This window comes from Piliocolobus tephrosceles, chromosome 8, assembly GCF_002776525.5.
Source record: "Piliocolobus tephrosceles isolate RC106 chromosome 8, ASM277652v3, whole genome shotgun sequence".
NCBI lineage: Eukaryota > Metazoa > Chordata > Mammalia > Primates > Cercopithecidae > Piliocolobus > Piliocolobus tephrosceles.
The window spans coordinates 132,600,369-132,620,176 of record NC_045441.1 but is presented as its reverse complement, the minus strand read 5'-3'; the positions used below and the strand labels follow the sequence as shown (position 1 = coordinate 132,620,176).

The 19,808-nt window shown below is 40.3% G+C and overlaps 1 protein-coding gene and 1 pseudogene across 1 annotated transcript; both read left to right on the top strand.

Moving 5' to 3' along the window:
- Positions 1–422: 422 nt before the first annotated feature.
- Positions 423–1,373, top strand: LOC111521519 (olfactory receptor-like protein OLF3). Its single transcript, XM_023184909.1, has one exon. It carries the CDS (start codon positions 423–425, stop codon positions 1,371–1,373), a length of 951 nt encoding a protein of 316 aa, XP_023040677.1.
- Positions 1,374–19,232: 17,859 nt separating this feature from the next.
- Positions 19,233–19,808, top strand: LOC111521517 (annotated as a pseudogene).

Here is a 19,808-nt window from a genome sequence, read left to right as displayed (position 1 = left end):
CTAGAAGAAGCATGAAGAGCAGCCCAGTCCAGAGTTAAGAAATGAGCTGAGAAAGCCCAGGACATCCCTATGGTTCTCAAGTGTCTGATTACAATACTTTACCCACTGCTACCCCACAGTGAAGAATCCTTCCTTTCTTTCCTCTCTTCCACGTTCCTTCCCTCCTTTTCCATTTTTCTATTGTCTTTCCTTAGTTTTTCTTTCCTTCTCTCATCCTTTCTTCTATATCATTCTTTCTACATTGATAGATTACCTCCTACACAACTGTAACTGCTCAGTCCTAGACGTGAAAGGATGGCCAAAACGGGGACTTTGTCCTTCAGAATCTCTCAGAATGTGCTTTAGTGTCAGAAACCAAATGTCCTTTCCGCCAAGATCTTTGCATTCCGTCCTAACCACCTAGATTGAAGAAGTGAGGTTCAATGTCCCAATTGGGAAGGGACAACGTGACCTGGGTGAGTGAGTTCATCCTAATGGGTCTCTCCAGTGACAGGCAAACCCAGGCTGGACTCTTTGTCTTATTTGGGGCCACCTACCTGCTGATCCTGCTGGGCAACGGGCTCATCCTGCTCCTATTCTGGCTGGATGTGAGACTCCACCTGCCCATGTATTTCTTCCTCTGCCACCTCTCACTCGTGGACATCTGCTACACCTCCAGCGGGGTCCCTCAGATGCTGGTGCACTTCCTCCTGGAGAAGAAGACCATCTCCTTCGCCCGATGTGGGACCCAGCTGTTTTTCTCCCTGGCCCTCGGAGGGACTGAGTTTTTGCTGCTGGCCGCAATGGCCTATGACCGCTACGTGGCTGTCTGCAACCCCTTGTGTTACATAGCAGTGATGAGCCCAAGGCTCTGCATGGCACTGGCAGCTGTCTCTTGGCTAGTGGGCCTGGCTAATTCTGCTATGGAGACCGCACTGACCATGCACCTGCCCACCTGTGGGCACAACGTGTTGAACCATGTGGCCTGTGAGACACTGGCACTGGTCAGGTTGGCCTGCGTGGACATCACCTTCAATCAGGTGGTCATAGTGGCCTCCAGTGTGGTGGTGCTGCTGGTGCCCGGCTGCCTGGTCTCACTGTCCTACACCCACATCATAGTTGCCATCCTGCGGATCCGCTCCACCCAGGGGCGCCGCAAGGCCTTCGGGACCTGTGCCTCCCACCTCACTGTGGTCTCAATATCCTATGGGATGGCCCTCTTCACCTACATGCAGCCTCGTTCCATGGCCTCAGCTGAGCAGGAAAAGGTAGTGGTGCTCTTTTATACTGTGGCGACCCCCATGTTGAATCCTCTCATATACAGTCTGCGGAACAAGGATGTGAAGGCAGCTCTGAGTCGAGTTCTGATGACAAGCTCTGAATTAAAACATTAGAGAATGGTTTGGGTAATGAGAGGGCCTCACTCTGGAGACAGTGGGCATTGGACTGTGCTCTCCAGTATAACGTGTGTACGCATGTGTGTGTATGTGTATGTGTTTGTGTAAGGGAACAGGTGGGAGGACCACAATCTGTACTACTCTCTTTTGAGGTAATAGAAAAATGGATTTTATCCGGACTTTATCTTTGGCCCATGCCTTATTCCCAATGTGAATTACAACAACTTAAAAATACATGCACCCTACAGAAAGTTAAATGAAATATATTCGTTTTCTTAAATGGAAGGAAGGGGGAGGGAGAAGAAAAGATATACCAGTGTACATGAATTAGGAAGGAAGATTAAATTAGAAGTCAGGGCAGTGCACAAAACATATTCCAAAAAAGTCTATTTCTTGGTAAAAATATTTAAATATATGTTTCTGTAGTGAGAAAAGGAGGGAAAAAAGCTTTAAGTTACAAAGTTCACTGTGCCCATGGGATCAAACAGGCCTTAGGTCAGAGATGCAAAGGCCACCCCAGTAACTCACACATGGTCCAGCCCGGCTCACTAGGGTGGGGAATTCACCCATGGGTTTGGAGCCAAAGTCACAGTAATGATCTCTCAGTTCTGATAAGTATGACTGGGCTGTGTGCCAGTCACATGAGTGTCCCTCTGCTTGTTTCCCTTTCAAATTTGCAGTGGTGGCAAATTGCTGGCCAGAAAGTCAGATGTGCAGGACCTCAAACAAACATCTTATACACAATCAGATCTAAGGATATCCTCTTGTGAACATTGAGGGCTATGCTCAGAGCTCATCCTGACTGGGAGGCCATGCTATGCATGATTAGAGTGAGCCATGGGATTGAGCCAAGAAAGAATCCTGCTTCTTCATTGGGGATAGTTTTGTTCTGCCCTTTTAATACACAAATTTTTGAGCTCTAAAATCCTAGATTATAAAACAAAGCAGTGATAATTTATTCTGAAAAATGTTTAAAATAATCTTTTAAAGTCAGACTAAAACATCTCCTTAACTAAATATTATGAATCTCTGGTTTGTCTTAACAACAAAAGAAAACAAACAAACCAAAACAAGCAAAGAAACAACAACAACAACAAAAAACATAAATTGAGAACAGTTAAAACTTTTACTCAATCTATTGCAACAAAGCTAAAGGGTTGAAAAACAGGAAATGAAGAGCACCCTTTAAAATTGCTATTAAAACATTTTAATTGAGGTACAGCTCACATATTACATGATTCACAGTTTTTGCCATTTTAAAGCAGATAATTCATTGACATCTAGTCAATGAATTCACAGTGTTGTGCAACCTCATCTCTATCTGCCCCAAAATACATTCAACACCCCAAAAGGATACCCCACATTCATTAAGCAGTACTGACCACCACTAACCTGCTTTCTGTCTCTATGGATATGCCAGTTTTGGACATTTCATATAAAGGGAATCATGCAATATGTGGCCTTTTGTGTCTAACTTCTCACTTAGCATGTTTTTGGGGTCTTTCCATATTGTAGTATGTAGTAGTGCTTTCGCTTCTTTTTATGGTTGAATAATATTCCATTGTATGGATATAACACATTTGTTTATTCGATCATCAGATAGCAGACATTTGAATTGTTTCTACCTTTTTGCTATTGTGAATAGTGCTACTATAAACATTCACATACAAATTTTTTTTGAATACCTGTTTTCAATTCTTTTGAATATTTACCCAGGAGTGGAAGCACTGGGCCATATGATAATTGTATGTTCAACTTTTTAAAGAAGCTACCAAACTGTTCTCCACCACAGCCAAACCATTTTACATTCCCACTAGCAAAGAACCAGCAATGAACAAGGATTCCAATTTCTTCACAGCCTCACCAAACTTACTATTTCAGTTCTGTTGACCGTAGCTGGTCTTACTCATGCTGTTCTCATGGTAGTTAATAAGAGTCACAAGATCTGATGGGTTTATCAGGGGTTTCTGCTTTTACTTCTTCCTCATTTTTCGCTGCTGCCATGTAAGAAGTGCCTTTCGCCTCCTGCCATGATTCTGAGACTTCCCCAGCCAAATGGAACTGTAGGTCCAATAAAATCTCTTTTTCTTCTCAGTCTCGGATATGTCTTTATCAGCAACATGAAAATGAACTAATATACCCCAAAAAGTCAATTTCACTATATGTTAATTTAAAGGGCACTTACCAATCAATAGGAAAATGGTGAACATGCAAACAGAAAAATGGAGAAATAAAATAAATACAAAGGTAGAACTTGTTTTATAACATTTAGCATATGAAAAAATAGTCTCAACAACAAAGAAATACAAACTAAAATAATAAGCTATATTAAGCTATTTAATTCACAAATAAAATATTGACAGTGGATACTTTAATTATACTTATCAAAAGCCTTAGACTAGCTTCGACACCGTAATGCCATAGCAAGATCCTGTCTCTAAAAATAAAAAGTTTAAAAATTAGCCAGTTTGGAGGCTGATGCAGATGAATTGAGACCATCCTGGCCAACATGGTGAAACCCTGTCTCCACTAAAAATACAAATATTAGCTGGGTGTGGTGACAAGCACCTGTGGTCCCAGCTCCTTGAGAGGCTGAGGCAGGAGAATGACTTGAATCTGGGAGGCAGAGATTGCAGTGACCTGAGATTGTGCCACTGCACTCCAGCCTGGCGACAGAGTGAGACTTGGTCTAAAAAAAAAAAAAAAAATAGCCAGGTGTTATAGTGTACTTGCAGTCCCAGCTACTCAGGAGGCTGAGAAAGAGGACTGCCTGACTCGGGAGTTCAAACTACAGTCAGCTGCAGTCATGCCACTGAGCTTGAGCCAGGGCTGCATAGCTAGACCTTGACTCAAAACTAATCTTAAAAAAATTCATGCTCCGACTTTTGATTAAAATGGCATCTGATCCCCCAGAAAGATCTTAACTAATACAAGTTATGTGATAACGCCAAGAAAGATAAGCACTTCTAAAAATGTTTAAAAGATAATCATCCAGTGAATTACTATATCCTGAGAAGACTTTTTCCTAATATCCAAATAATTCACAGAAACCCAAGGATACTGCTATCAAAGAACATAACACTTGTCCTTCTACTTTGGACTTCTGCTTTTTGAGGCAGCTGAGACATTGCTCTACAGACTGCATCTCATAAACAACTGGAGAAAGCAATTCTCAAGAGACTAATAGGGCAGTCAAGAATAAGAGAAGAGGGGTGATAATATAACATGGTGCATTTAACTATTCTGAGAAAGACCATACTACCAGAAGGTAGAAGAGGTGAGAGTTGACCTTGGGTATTTCATTGTTTGTTGTTTTTTTAAAAAATATTATTATACTTTATGTTCTAGGGTACACGTGCACAATGTGCAGGTTTGTTACATATGTATACATGTGCCATGTTGGTGTGCTGCACCCATTAACTCGTCATTTACATTAGGTATATCTCCTAATGATATCCCTCCCCCCTACCCCCAACCCACAATAGGACATGAACTCATTCTTTTTTATGGCTGCATAGTATTCCATGGTGTATATGTGGCACATTTTCTTAATCCAGTCTATCGTTGATGGACATTTGGGTTGGTTCCAAGTCTTTACTATTGTGAACAGTGCCACAATAAACATACGTGTGCATGTGTCTTTATAGCAGCATGATTTATAATCCTTTGGGTATATACCCAGTAATGGGATGGCTGGGCCAAATGGTATTTCTAGTTCTAGATCCTTGAAGAATCGCCATACTGTCTTCCACAATGGCTGAACTAGTTTACAGTCCCACCAACAGTGTAAAAGTGTTCCTATTTCTCCACATCCTCTCCAGCACCTGTTGTTTCCTGAGTCAAGACAGTGCCACTGCACTCCAGCAGGGGCTAGAGTGACTCGGCTTCCAAAAAAAAAAAGAAAGAAAGAAAAAGAACGTAAGAAAAGAAAAAGGAAAGGGCTCACCAGAGGTTTTAGAAAAATATAATCATTCAAAGTGACTCATGTGTGAACACATCCTGAACCAATTTTAAATTTTAAGTATATATGAAAAAATCCAAGAGCAAACACGTAAGAATAGTAGATTCCCCAAGGAAAACCAACAGTCAGGCTGGTGTGGAACGTTTCCTCTACAATAATGCACAATAAGGAATGACAGGAAAGTAATGAAATAATTTTCTACTAGGTTTTGAGGGCAAGAAAGTATAATCCAAAAATATTACATCCAGCCAAACAGTCCTGAAAGTATGACCTAAACAAGCAGACACTTTCTTATATGCACGGCTCAACTGTGTTGAGTCAATTTTGTACTTCTTTAAAGGATAGGAAAATAAAAACAAATTAAAAATATAAAATTGAAGGGAATGCAAGGGATTATGTTGGATTAGAGAGTTCAACAAATGCCTGAATATAAGGTTAAACTATATTGATAAAAAGGAGGTTGTCACAACTAGAATATAGAAACAGAATGCTATAGTTGAATGAGCAATTGATTAATTATTAGAACTCGGGAGATGTTACAAATTCTGATTTGGCATTTATGATAGAAGGCGCTTAGCTGTACAGATCAGCTCCTCTACCACTCTCTGCCACCAGAATCAACACCTCAGCCTTTATCCTCTGAAAAAAAAAAAAAAAAAAAAAAAAAAAAAAAAAAAAAAGGAGCGGAGACTTTTTTTTTTTTTTTTCTCTAACACATAAGATGAAATTTCTGGGAAATGCTAGAACCTGTAGTGTAGTATTGGTGTTGTTTTCACCAAGTAAATATCACCTATTATGGTGCTGTAGAAACTAGTAGTTTTCTAATCAATTCCCTTCCTGCTCATCCTAAAGTGAACTCTACCACTTGATGTAATTTATCCTCAATTTAAATGCATACAGTGCTGGTAAGACTGCTCATCCAAGACAAAAACTCATCCCAACATAGTCCTACCTACACAATTGCAGAGTAAATCCACAGTTACTACACAGTCCTTCCTTCTTATATGTAAACAGGACATTCTTTTTTTCTTTCCTTTTTTTTTTTTTTAATGTATTTTACTTATTTATTTATTTGAGATGGAGTCTCGCTCTGTCGCCTAGGCTGGAGTGCAGTGGCGCAATCTCGGCTCACTGCAAGCTCTGCCTGCTGGGTTCAGGCCATTCTCCCGCCTCAGCCTCCTGAGTAGCTGGGACTACAGGCGTCCACCACCACGCCCGACTAATTTTTTGTATTTTTAGTAGAGACGGGGTTTTACCGTGTTAGCCAGGATGGTCTCCATCTCCTGACCTCATGATTCACCCACCTCGGCCTCCCAAAGTGCTGGGATTACAGGCGTGAGCCACCGCACCCGGCTAAACAGGACATTCTTATTGCTGAAACCTTTTTTAAAAAATCAGTAAGATGGTTGAAAGATAAAGTGAAAGAACTCTCTAAGAGTATAGAATAATAGGGATTTAAAAATAATACAGCCCTTCTACTCCCAGACGTGAAGAAGTAACAGGACAGAATTACCCAGCTACCACAAGCAACTAGAAAAGTGGAAAACAGTTTAAAAACGTTGTTTTCAGATATTAAAAAACAGACAGGGCAAAACCGTGATTCCTGTGAGAAGGAAAAATAATTAGGTGATTCTTACAATCAGCCAGACTTTCTGCCAGGAGGCAATATCCAGACTGTAGCACAAAGAGAGGGAATTTAAACAGACCTGGAAATCTTGCTCAGTGAAGGATCCAGAGATTAGAGGGGAAAATAAGCTACACAGGAAAATGGTTCCAGAAATCAGTCTTTGAGTCCTTGGCTAAACACCAATCCGTATGTGAGTAGTGTGAAACTCTGTAAGACTGAGAAAAAAACAACCTCCAAAGAAAGAAAAATTGCTGGAGTGCTATAAAACAAACAATTCCCAGAACTCCTCCAGGGCCAGGATTCATTTTAGCACTCTTTGGCCAGAGTGAAGAAACGTTACTGAATATACAAAGCACTCCATATGAGTTGCAAAGATGCTATGTCTTAGAAATTGAGCAAAATTAGTCCTAGAAAAAGACTACCATAGACCTACCCTAAATTCACTTTTTAAAAAATCAAAAGCATCAAACTAACTTACAAGTAACTGTCAGAAAAAGTCTACAATGTTTCAATAGAATACAACAGAACCAAGTATTAAATGACTTAAGATTTCTAATATACAACATTCAATTAAAAAATTACTAGACCTTAAATAAAACAGGAAAATAAGATTCATAACCTGCAACAGATCAGTCAACAAACACAGGCCTAGAAACAGAAGAAACTAAATAGGACTTGTAAAGATGAAGAATAAAATACATAAAACTTAAATTTCACTAGATGGAATTAACAATAGTTTAGGCACTGTAAAATAAAATAATAGTAAGCTTGACCTCCTGAATGTATAAGCTTCCAATAGCAGAGTGTCAAGACATATGCAGCAAAAAAGGACAGAAATTTAAAAAGGTATCAGGCCAGGCCCAATGGCTCACGCCTGTGATCCCAGCACTTTGGGTAGCCAAAGCAGGTGGATCACTTGAGCTTAGGAGTTTGAAACTAGTCTGGGCAACATTGTGAGACACTGTCTCTATAAAAAATTAAAAAATCAGCCCGGCATGGTGGTGCGTGCCTGTGGTCCCAGCTGCTCCAAAGGCTGAGGTGGGAGGATTGCTTGAGCCCGGGAGGCAGAGGTTGCAGTGAGCTGTGATTGAGCCACTGCACTGTAGCCTGCATGACAGAGCCAGACTCTGTCTAAAAATTAAAATTAAAATAAAAAAATACACAATTAGAGTAGAATAATTCAACACTTGCCTCTCAGTAAATGAACAACTAGACAGAAAATCCGTAAGGATACAGAGCAGGTAGAAGACCTGAACAATGCTATCAACTACTGACCTAGCTGACATTTATAGAACACTCCATCCAACATCAGCAGAACACACATTCTTTTCAATTGCACATGGAGCATTCATCAGGACTGATAATCCACTGGGCCATGAAGCAAATCTCAAGAAATGTTAAAAGACTGAAATCATGCAGACTATGTTCTCTAATCACAATAGAATTAAATTTGAAATTAATGCCAGAAAGATAACTGGAAGATCTCACAAATATTTAGATATTAAACACCACTTCTTTGATTAACCCATTGGCCAAAGCAAAAATGAAAAGGGAAATTGGAAAATCGTTTGAACTAAATAAAAATGAAAACACAATACTGTCTATCAAAATTTGTGGTATGTCTTTTCAACAAATAGTGCTAAAATATTTGTATATGCACAAATGGGGAAAATGAATCTCAACCCTTACCTCACTTCATATATGAAATTAACATGAAATGGATAAAAAACCTAAATGTAAGAGGTAAAACCATAAAGCTTCTGGAAAAACAACAAGAAAATCTTTGTGATCTTAGGATGGCAAAGATTTCTTAAGGTAGATATAAAATCATGAACCATAAAAGAAAAAAAATTGTGTAAATCCCATCCCATAAAGTATATTTTAATATATGGATGATTGTACCATATATTACCAATTAACTAATATTAACCAATTATGAACATTAACATTGATTATGCATGGGAAAATATATAATGGAAAGAAGAATGAAGACAGACAGAGGCATTTTATTTTTCCTTAAATTTTTGTGTACTGTTTATAATTTTTTTAAATAAGATTATACTACTTTCATAAAAATAAGAATAAACTTTTAAAATATATGTCCTGTAGAATGTGTGCTGGCTGACACTTCTTTCAGAATGAGATCTCAGCACAAGGGAATGCAAACCCTGGGAACAGATAAGGTGGGGGCCAATAAGGGAAAAGATTTCCTGAGGATTCCCACCCCTGTTTCCCTCACAAATTATAGTTCTTTGGCTTCCCTCACCACCTAGATGAGAGGATGAATTTTAAGAAGCCACTACTCAGTGTGATGTTCAGTCAGTCAGTTAGTCCCCCTGACTGGATATCAGGCTCAGGGGGTGCTGATATCCTATCTAGACAGGATACCAGTCTAGATATCAGGTTCAGTTTAGAAACTAGAAAAGGGTACAATAAAAAGAGAAAATGCCCTCTCTACCTTTCAGTTAGTTTGTTAGAAGTAAGAAAAGAGAAGCAAAGGAGTCTGACTTGGTAGAGATTTTTTTTTTCCAGTTCTACCTCCTGGCTGCAGAAAAAGTGGAAAGTCCGGGTGTGTGAGATTCATACCCTTACTAAAACTATGGGGTGGATGTTTCCCTTTTGCAGATAAAACTAAAAGAGGAAAGCTGATTTGGTGAACTGGACCTCCAGGCCATCGGCCATTACCAAGCACTCTTCAACCTGGTTTCCCACAAAGTGTGGTGTCAGTCCAAGGCCTCCCACTGGACCCCCTGGAAAGACATCCCAAACACTAAGCCTTTCTTGACATCCTCCTCCCCATCCAAAAGTCAAACCTGTCCCATGCTGCCCTCACTAGCCACCGTGACACATTCCCCCTGCCCATGAGTGATCACCTAGTGGGATGTCGCAGGAAGAAAATGGGTCTTGTGATCCTCAGATTCCAGAGAATTTCCAGTCCTGCTCCTAACTAGCCAATAACCCTGAGTCAATCACCCTTGCTCTCTGAGCCTCAGTTTCCTCATTTCTTGAGGAAGATGACAAGGTTGAAATGATAATCCTAAAAGTTCCATCCAGGTTTTATTCTTTCCTATGATTCTCTTTTGCATTTTACTCCTTTCAGTTGTGAGACTATCAGGAGTACTCAGGAGTCACCAAAGTTTGATTCTTGTCAGTGCTAACCAAAGATACAGGCTCTGTGGAAAGTCATGGGCTCCCAGGTGCAGAGCTCAAGAACTCAACAGCTAGGTAGGTACCAGAGCCAGCTTCTGTTCTTGGCAATTTCTACAGTGACTCCTTTTGGTCACAGAAGAAATGAAAAACAGAGAAGGATAGGGTTCCAACCAGAGAGCCAGAGGATGGCATCCAACTGCTCTGCCCTGCAGTTACATCCTCCCAAACCCATTAGAAAGACTTGGGTTAAATTGTTGTCATGTGTGTTTCATTAGATTCTGTGTTCCGTCTCTCATATCCTTCATACAAAGCTTTTTCATTTGGATAATGTGTTTATGAAGGGTTTTTTTACACATTGCCTCATTTGATACTCACTAATGTTTACAATGTTCTTACCTTCGGTCTAAGATATATTAAAACATCATTTTTGGACCAGACTGAAAATAACTGCCCACCACCAGCCAAGGGAATCAGTGAGTGATTGTGTGATTCTGAGAAACCGCACTTCTCCCATGGATCTTTGCAACACATGGATCAGGAGGCCCCCTCATGGGCCCATGCAACGTGGGCCGTGGGTCCAAACCCAGAGGTGTGTGAAGTCTCTGCAGAGCAGCTGCTCAGGCACACACAAAGACCCAAGAGCTTTACATTCTCCAGCCCTGGGAGCCCTGACAAGGGTGTCTACAGCTCAGGCAAGGCCAGAGGCCAGTGCATACCTCTAGGAAGGGGGCTGAATTCAGGGAGCCGAGCAACATCGGTCTGTAGGCCTCACTTCCACAGCACCTCATAAGATAAGACTTACTGGCTTGGAATTCCAGCCAACCACCAGCAACAGGGTAGTGTCTGCCTGAGATGGGATGGAGGACCCAAGAGAGGGGCAAGCCATCATCTCTGCTGTTTGATCAACTCAGCCATTCCAGCCTGTGGGCTTTGGAGAGCCAAAATGGTCTGGGAGGAAGGGTGCCCCCAGCACAGCACAGCTGCTTTGCCAGAAGGTGGCTATACTGCTTCTTTAAGTGGGACCCTGATCCATTCCTCCACACTGGGGAGGACCTCCCTGCTGGGGCCTCCAGTCACTCCCACCCAGGACTCCAGCCAACCCTCCTACCCATATTCTATGAACAGAGCTCTGCTGTCTCCCTAAGACGGCGCCCCCAGGGGAAGGGGAGGGCCACTATCTTTGCTGTTTGGAAGACTCAGACTCTAGCCTGCAGACTTTGGAGAGTCCAAGCTGACAGGGCAGAGGTGGTTCTTCACAACATACACTATTTTGTTGAGGTGTGGCCAGACTGCTTCTTTACACAGAACCCCAATCCATTTCTCTTCACTGGGGGAGACTTCCTAGCTGAAGCCTCCAGCCACCCTCACCCATATTCTATAGCTGACAGAGTTCTAATTTCTCCCCGGGATGGAGTGCCCATGAGTTGGGGAAGGCCTTTACCTTGGCTTTTGGGCATCTCAACCAGTCCAGCCTGTGTGCCTTGGAGAGCCCAAACCAACTTGGGGCTGAAGGGATCCCCAAAACAACACAGCTGCTGTACCAAAAAGCTGTCAGACTGCTCCTTTAAGTGGGTCCCTGATCCTGTTCATTGTGACTGAGTGACACCTTTCAACTGCAATCTCCAGCCACCTCCTACAGGTGCGTTCAGGGCCTGCAACAGGTCAGTACTCCACGGGGATGGAGCTTCCAGAGAAGAGAGGGCAGGCTACCATCTTTGATGTTTCACAGCTTTCACTGGTGATACCTCCAGGTACAGGAAAAGCTAAGGTGACTAGCAGCTGGACAGACCCCCAACAAACCACAGCAGGCTTGCAGAAGAGTGGCCAAATTGTTTAAACAAGCAAACAGAAAGCAATAACAACAAAGAAAACCCACAAAAAAACCCATCCAAATGTCAGCAACCTCAAAGATTCAATGTAGACAAGCCCAGCAAGATGAGAAATAATCAATACAAATGATGAAAACTCAAAAAGCCAGAGCAGCCCTTTTCCTCCAAATGACTGCAATACCTCTTCAGCAAGCGTTCAGAACTAAGCTGAGGCTGAGATGGCTGAAATGACATAATTAGGCTTCAGGATGTGGATAAAAATGAACTTCGCTGAGCTAAAGGAGCATGTCGTAACCCAATGCAAAGAAGTTGAAAACCATGATAAAACAATGCAGGAGCTGACAATCAAAATAGCCAGTTTGGAGAGAACATAACTCACTTGTTAGAGCTGAAAAACACCCCACAATAACTTCAAAATTCAATCACAGGTATTAATAGCAGAATAGACCAAGCAGAGGAAAGAATCTCAGAGCTTGAAGACTGGCTTTCTGAATTAAGACAGGCAGACAAGAATAGAAAAAAATAATGAAAAGAAATGAATAAAACCTCTGAAAATATGATATTATGTAAAGACACAATCTGTGACAGATTGGGGTACCTGAAAGAGATGGGAAGAACAGAACCAAGTTGGGAAACATACTTCAGGATACCATCCAGGAGAACTTTTTCAACCTAGCAAGACAGGCCACTATTCAAATTCAGGAAATGCTGAGAACCCCAATAAGATACTCCACAAAAAGATCATCCCCAAGACACATAATCATCATCAGATTCTCCAAGATCAAAATGAAAGAAAAAAATATATATTAAGAGCAAACAGAAAGAAAAGCCAGGTCACCTACAAAAGGAAACCCATCAGACTAACCATGGACCTCTCAGTAGAAGTCCTACTAGCAAGAAAATATTGGGAGCCAATATTCAATGTTATTAAAGAAAGTAATTTCCAACACAGAATTTCATATCTAATCAAACTAGGCCTCATAAGCGAAGGAGAAATAAGAACCTTTTCAGACAAGCAAATGCTGAGGGAACTCGTGACCACCAGACTTGCCTTACAAGAGCTCCTGAAAGAACCACTAAATATGGAGAGGAAAATCCATTACTAGCCACTACAAAAACACGCTGAAGTATACAAACAAGTAGCACTATAAAGCAACCACATAAACAAGTCTACAAAATAACCATCTAGCATTATGATGACAGGATCAAATCCACACATAACAATACTAACTTTAAATGTAAATGGACCAAAATGCCCCAATTAAAAGACACAGAATAGCAAGCTGGATAAAGAACCAAGACCCATCACTATGCTGCCCTCAAGAGACCCATTTCATATGCAAAGACACACATAAGCTCAAAATAAAGGGATGGAGGAAAATTTACCAAGCAAATGGGAAACAGAAAAAAGCAGGGTGCAATCCTAGTTTCTGATAAAACAGACTTTAAGTCAACAAAAATCAAAAAAGACAAAGAAGGGCATTACATAATGGTAGAGGGTTCAATTCAACAAGAAGAGTTAACTGTCCTAAATATATACGCCCCCAATATATAAAGATTCATAAAGCAAGTTCCTAGATACCTAAAGACTTATAAACTCCCACATAATAATAGTAGGAGACTGTAACACCCCACAGACAATATTAGATAGATCATCAAGACAGAAAATTAACAAAGATATTCAAGATCTGAACTCAGCTCTGGATCAAGTGGACCTGATAGATATCTACAAAACTCTCTGCCCAAAAACTACAGAATATACATTCTCCTCATTGCCACATGGCTCTTACTCTAAAATTGATCACATAATTGGAAGTAAAACACTCCTTCAGCAAATGCAAAAGAACTGAGGTCATAACAAGCATTCTCTCATACCACAGTGCAATCAAATTAGAACTCAAGATTAAAAAATTCATTCAAAATCATACAAGTACATGGAAATTGAACAAACTGCTCCTGAATGACTTTTGGGTAAATAATAAAATTAAGGCAGAAATCATTTGTTTTTTGAAACAAATGAAAACAAAGATATAACATACCAGAATCTCTTGGATGCAGCTAAAGCAGTGTTAAGAGGTGAATTTATAGCACTAAGTGCCCATATCATAAAGCTAGAAAGATCTAGAGTTAACAACCTAACATCACAATGAAAATTAACGAGAAAACCAAGAGCAAACAAACGCTAAAACTAACAGAAAACAAGAAATAACCAAGATCAGAGATAAACTGAAGGAGAGACACAAAAAGCCCTTCAAAAAATCAACTAATTCAGGGGCTGGTTTTCTTAAAAAATTAATAAAATAGACCACTTGGTAGACTAATAAAGAGGAAAAGAGAGAAGAATCAAATAGACCCAATCAGAAATGATAAGGAGGATATCACCACTGACTCCACAGAAATACAATCATCAGAGAATACTATAAACACCTCTATGCACATAAACTAGATAATCCAGAAGAAACTGATAAATTCCTGGACACATACACCCGCTGAAGAGTGAACCAGGAAGAATTTGAATTCCTGAATAGATCAATAAGTTCTGAAATTGAGGTAATAAATAGCTTACCAACCAAAAGAAAGCCCAGAACCAGACAGAGTCACAGCTGAATTCTACCAGAGATACCAAGAAGAGGTGGTGCCATTCCTACTGAAACTATTCTAAAAAATTGAAAAGGAGGGACTCCTCCCTAACTCATCCTATGAGGCCAATATAGTCCTTATACCAAAACCTGGCAGAGATTCAACAAAAAAAGAAAACTTTAGGCCAATATACTTAATCAACATTGATGCAAAAATTTTCAACAAAATACTGGAAAACCAAATCCAGCAGCACATCAAAAAGCTTATCCACCATGATCAAGTAGACTTCATCTTCAGGATGCAAGGCTGGTTCAACATACCCAAATCAAGGAATGTGATTTATCACATAAACAGAACTAAAAACAAAAACCACATGATTATCTCAATAAATGCAAAAAAAAAAAAAAAAAAAAAAAAAAGCCTTTGGTAAAATTCAACATCCCTTCATGTTAAAAACTCTCAATAAACCAGGTATTGAAGGAACATACCTCAAAATAATAAGAGCCATAGATGACAAACCCACAACCAATATCATACTGAATGGACAAAAACTGGAAGCATTTCCCTTGAAAACCAGCACAAGACAAGGTTGTCCTCTCTCACTATTCCTATTCAACGTAGTATTGGAAGTTCTTGCCCGGGCAGTCAGGCAAGAGAAAGAAATAAAAGATATTTGTATTGGCCCCTTTTTATGCTGCTAATAAAGACATACCCAAGACTGGGTAATGCATACAGGAAATAGGTTTAATGGACTCACAGTTCCACATGACTGGGGAGGCCTCACAATCATAGTGGAAGGTAAAGAGAAGCAAGTCATGTCTTACATGGATGGTAGCAGGCAAAGAGAGAACTTGTACAGGGAAACTCCTGCTTATAAAACCATCAGATCTCATAAGACTCATTCCCTATCATAAGAGCAGCATGGGAAAGACCCACTCCCATGACTCAATTACCTCCCACCAGGTCCCTCCCACAACACATGAGAATTGTGGGAGCTACAATTCAAGATGAGATTTGGGTGGAGACACAGTCAAACCATATCACTATCCAAATAGGAAGAGAGGAAGTCAAACTATCTTTGTTTACAGATGACATGATCCTATATCTAGAAAACCCCTTGTCTCAACCCAAAAGCTTCTGAAGGGTAAGTAACTTTAGCAAAGTCTCAAGATACAAAATCAATATGGAAAAATCACTAGCATTCCTACACACCAACAACAGGCAAGCTGAGAGCCAAATCATGAATGAACTCCCATTCACAACTGCCACAAAAAGAATAAAATGCCTAGGAAGGCAGCTAATAAGAGAAGCAAAGGACCTCTTCAAGAAGAACTACAAACCACTGCTCAAATCAGAAATTATCCAAACCAATAGAAAAACATTCCATTCTCATGGATAGGAAGAAGCAATATGGTGAAAATGGTCACACTGCCCAAAGCAATTTATAGATTCAATGCTATTCCCATTAAACTACCATTGACACTCTTCATGGAATTAGAAAACAAAATTTTTTAATTCATATGGAACCAAAAAACAGCCTGAATAGCCAAGGCAACTCTAAGCAAAAAGAACAAAGGTAAAGGTATCACGCTACCTGACCTCAAACTACACTACAGGGCTACAGTAACCAAAACATCACGATACTCGTACAAGAACAGACACATGGACCAATGAAGCAGAATAGAGAACCCAGAAATAAGGCCACATACCTACAACCATCTGATCTTTGACAAACCTGACAAAAACAAGCAACAGGGAAAGAATTCCCTATTTAATAAATGGTGTGGGGAGAACTGGCTAGCCATATGCAGAAAATTGAAACTGGACTCCTTCCTTACACCATATACAAAAATCAACTCAAGATAGATTAAATACATAAATGTAAAACTCCAAACTATACAAACCCTAGAAGAAAACCTAGGCAATGTCATTCAGGACATAGGCATGGGCAAAGATTTCATAACAAAGACACCAAAAGCAATCGGAACAAAAGCAAAAATTGACAAATGGGATCTAACCAAACTAAAAAGCTTCTACACAGCAAAAGAAGCTATCAACAGAGTAAACAGACAACCTACATAATGGGAGAAAATTTTGCAATCTATCCATCTGGCAAAGGTCTAATATCCAGCATCTATAAGGAACTTAAATTGACAAGAAAAAAAAACCAATTTTACTAAAAAGTGGGCAAAGGACACAAACAGACACTTCTCAAAAGAAGACATACATCCAGCTAAATATATATATATATATATAAAGCTCAACATCACTAATGATTAGAGAAATGCAAATCAAAACCACAATGTGATACCATCTCATACCATTAAGAATGGCTATTACTAAAAAGTCAAAAAACAACAGATGCTGGTGAGGTTGTAGAGAAAAATGAATGATTTTACAATGTGGATGGGAGTGTAAATTAGTTCAACCCTTGTGGAAGATAGTGTGGCAATTCTTCAAAGACCTAGAAGCAGAAATACCATTTGATCCAACAATCCCATTACTGGGTACATACCCAAAGTATGTAAATCATTTTACTATAAATATACATACATGCATATGTTCATTGCAGCACTATTCACAATAGCAAAAACATGGAATCAATCTAAATGCCCATCAATGATAAACTAGATAAAGAAAATGTGGTACATATATACCATGGAATACTATGCAGCCATAAAAAGGAATGCGATTATATCCTTTGCAGGGCACTACTCACAATAGCAAAGACATGGAATCAATCTAACTGTCCATCAATGATAAACTGGATAAAGAAAATGTGGTATATATACACCATGGAATACTATGCAGACATAAAAAGGAATGTGATCATGTCCTTTGCAGGGACATGGATGGAACTGGAGGCCATTATCCTTGGCAAACTAATGCAGGAGCAGAAAACCAAATACCACATGTTCTCACTTACAAGTGGGAGTTGAATGATGAGAACACATGGACACATGGTAGGGAACAACACATGCTGGGGCCTGTTGGAGGGTGGAGGGTAGGAGGAGGGACAGCATTAGGAAGAATACCTAATGGATGCTGAGCTTAATACCTGGGTGATGGGATGATCTGTGCAGCAAACCACCATGGCACATGCTTACCTGTGTAAGAAACCTGCACATCCTGCACATGTCCCAATGAACTTAAAATAAAAGTTGAAAAAACAATTTTTTAAGTAACTAAGGCTAAGAGGTTCCCAGCACATGAAGGCAAGATATCCAGTATAATTTTTTCACCGATTTACAATGTAATTTGAGGCAGATTATCTAAATTCTCTTGGCCTCAACTTTTTCAAATGAAGAATGAGGAGTTCAGTCCAAAAGATCATTCCTTCTCAAAGACTCTTCTAGCTTTATCTCAACGCATATTCCTCTCTCAAAAAACCATGTCTTAAGTCTTCAAAAATAAGGTTAAGTGTTCCCTCAAAAGCAGTGATTCTCTCCACACCAGAAAGCGTGAGGCTGCTTCAAAAATTGAAAGATTAAAATAAAGCAGTGATCCTCTAACTTAGCTTCACATCATAATTGCCTGAGAAACATTAAAAGTTACAAATATACTAATATCTAGGTTTTACCCACCTGAGATGGTGGCTTAATGTCTCTGGACTGTAATCTGGGCATCTAAAATTTTCAAAGCTTCCCAGGTGATTTTAATGTGCAACTAATGTTGAAAGCTCTGATCTGGTATCCATATTGGGATTTTCAGAGGTGACCCTAATTTCTGGAGTTTTTTTCCTTCTCTTTCGATTCTCCCCTAATGAGCATCCAAATGGGCTATTCCACCTGTCAGACTCTTCTCTGCATCCCTGTAGTCTCTCTTTATTCTCTCTCTTCTCCCACCATGTTGCAAAGAAACAAGGTGAATACTGAAATGGGGCTATAGGAACTTACTATTCATAAAGAAATAAAAACTATAAAATTTCTTAGCGCATGAAAAAAAATGACATCTATATCTTTCAAGAGGGGCTGCAGACAAGCAAAGTAAACAGGGAGGTGCTCCAAAGGCAAACATGTCTTTGCTGTGACAGGAGGGTTTACCCAGAACAAAGCTCAAAGGATTGCGCAGGCACTCTCTTACCGACTTCATCCGTGGGCAACATCAGTTTCCAAGTGTTGTCACTGCAACTAAGTGATGTGTGCATTCATCTTTTATTAATTACTTACTTTAAAATTCAAACAAATGCCAACATTTCACCAAAGAAGCAGCATTATCTTATGAAGTGGGGACATAATTATAGATGATATAATGTTCTACAATGAGGTCCTGATTTTATTAACCTAAAACTAAACCTGATTGATCAGTATACTGAGAACCAAGTGAGCAATTCTCTCTATCACTGGTCCAACCTGGATTACGGGAGAAGCAGGAAGAGCCACTGGCCCCATTCTGAGTAATAAGAACGAGGGTGAATTCCCGGACACACATTTACATATTGGGATCAGAGAATAATCCTCAAAAACACTTTAAACATTTATATTTATGAACCCAACAAACATTATTTGTGAAACACTTGTTAGGAATCTTCATATTTTAAAAATCAGAAGGGATCTCTGACTTCAAGGAGCTCACAATCTAATGGAGACAGTATACAAGTACTTGCAGTCCTCTTTACAACCCTTTGTTCAGTGCCAGACTGTGAATTCTGATCCTGATTAGGCCTCTGTAACCCACCTTTTTCCCTAGCAGCCTGACCCACCTCCTCCATGGGAAGAAACAAGGTGACGTGGGTAAATGAGTTCACACTAATGGGTCTCTCCAATGATGGGCAGACCCAGGCTGGACTCTGTCTTATCTGGGGCCACCTACCTGCTGACCCTACTGGGAAATGGGCTCATCTTGCTCCTGATCTGGCTGGATGTGCAGCTCCATCTACATATGTACATCTTCCTCTGCGACCTCTCACTCATGGACATCTGCTATAGCTCCAGCAGGGCCCCTCAGAGTTGGTGTACTTCCTCCTAAAGAAGAAGACCATCTTTGCCCAATGTGGGACCCGGTTCTTCTTCTCCCTGGCCTTTGGGGGGGCCAAGTTCCTGCTGCTTGCCTCAATGGCCTATGACCACTATGTGGCCGTTTGTGACCCCCTGCATTACATGGCAGTGATGAGTCCAAGGCTCCGCATGGCACTGGCAGCTGTCTCTTGGCTAGTGAGCCTGGCTAATTCTGCTACAGAGACAGCAGTCACCACGCACCTGCCCACCTGCAGGCACAACGTGCAGAACTATATAGCCTGTGAGCATGTCATGCTCACCAGGTTGTCATGGTGGGTTCCAGTGTAG

Excerpts from the sequence above, each read along its gene's own strand:
- LOC111521519 (XM_023184909.1), top strand. The coding sequence starts at position 423 with ATGTCCCAATTGGGAAGGGACAACGTGACCTGGGTGAGTGAGTTCATC.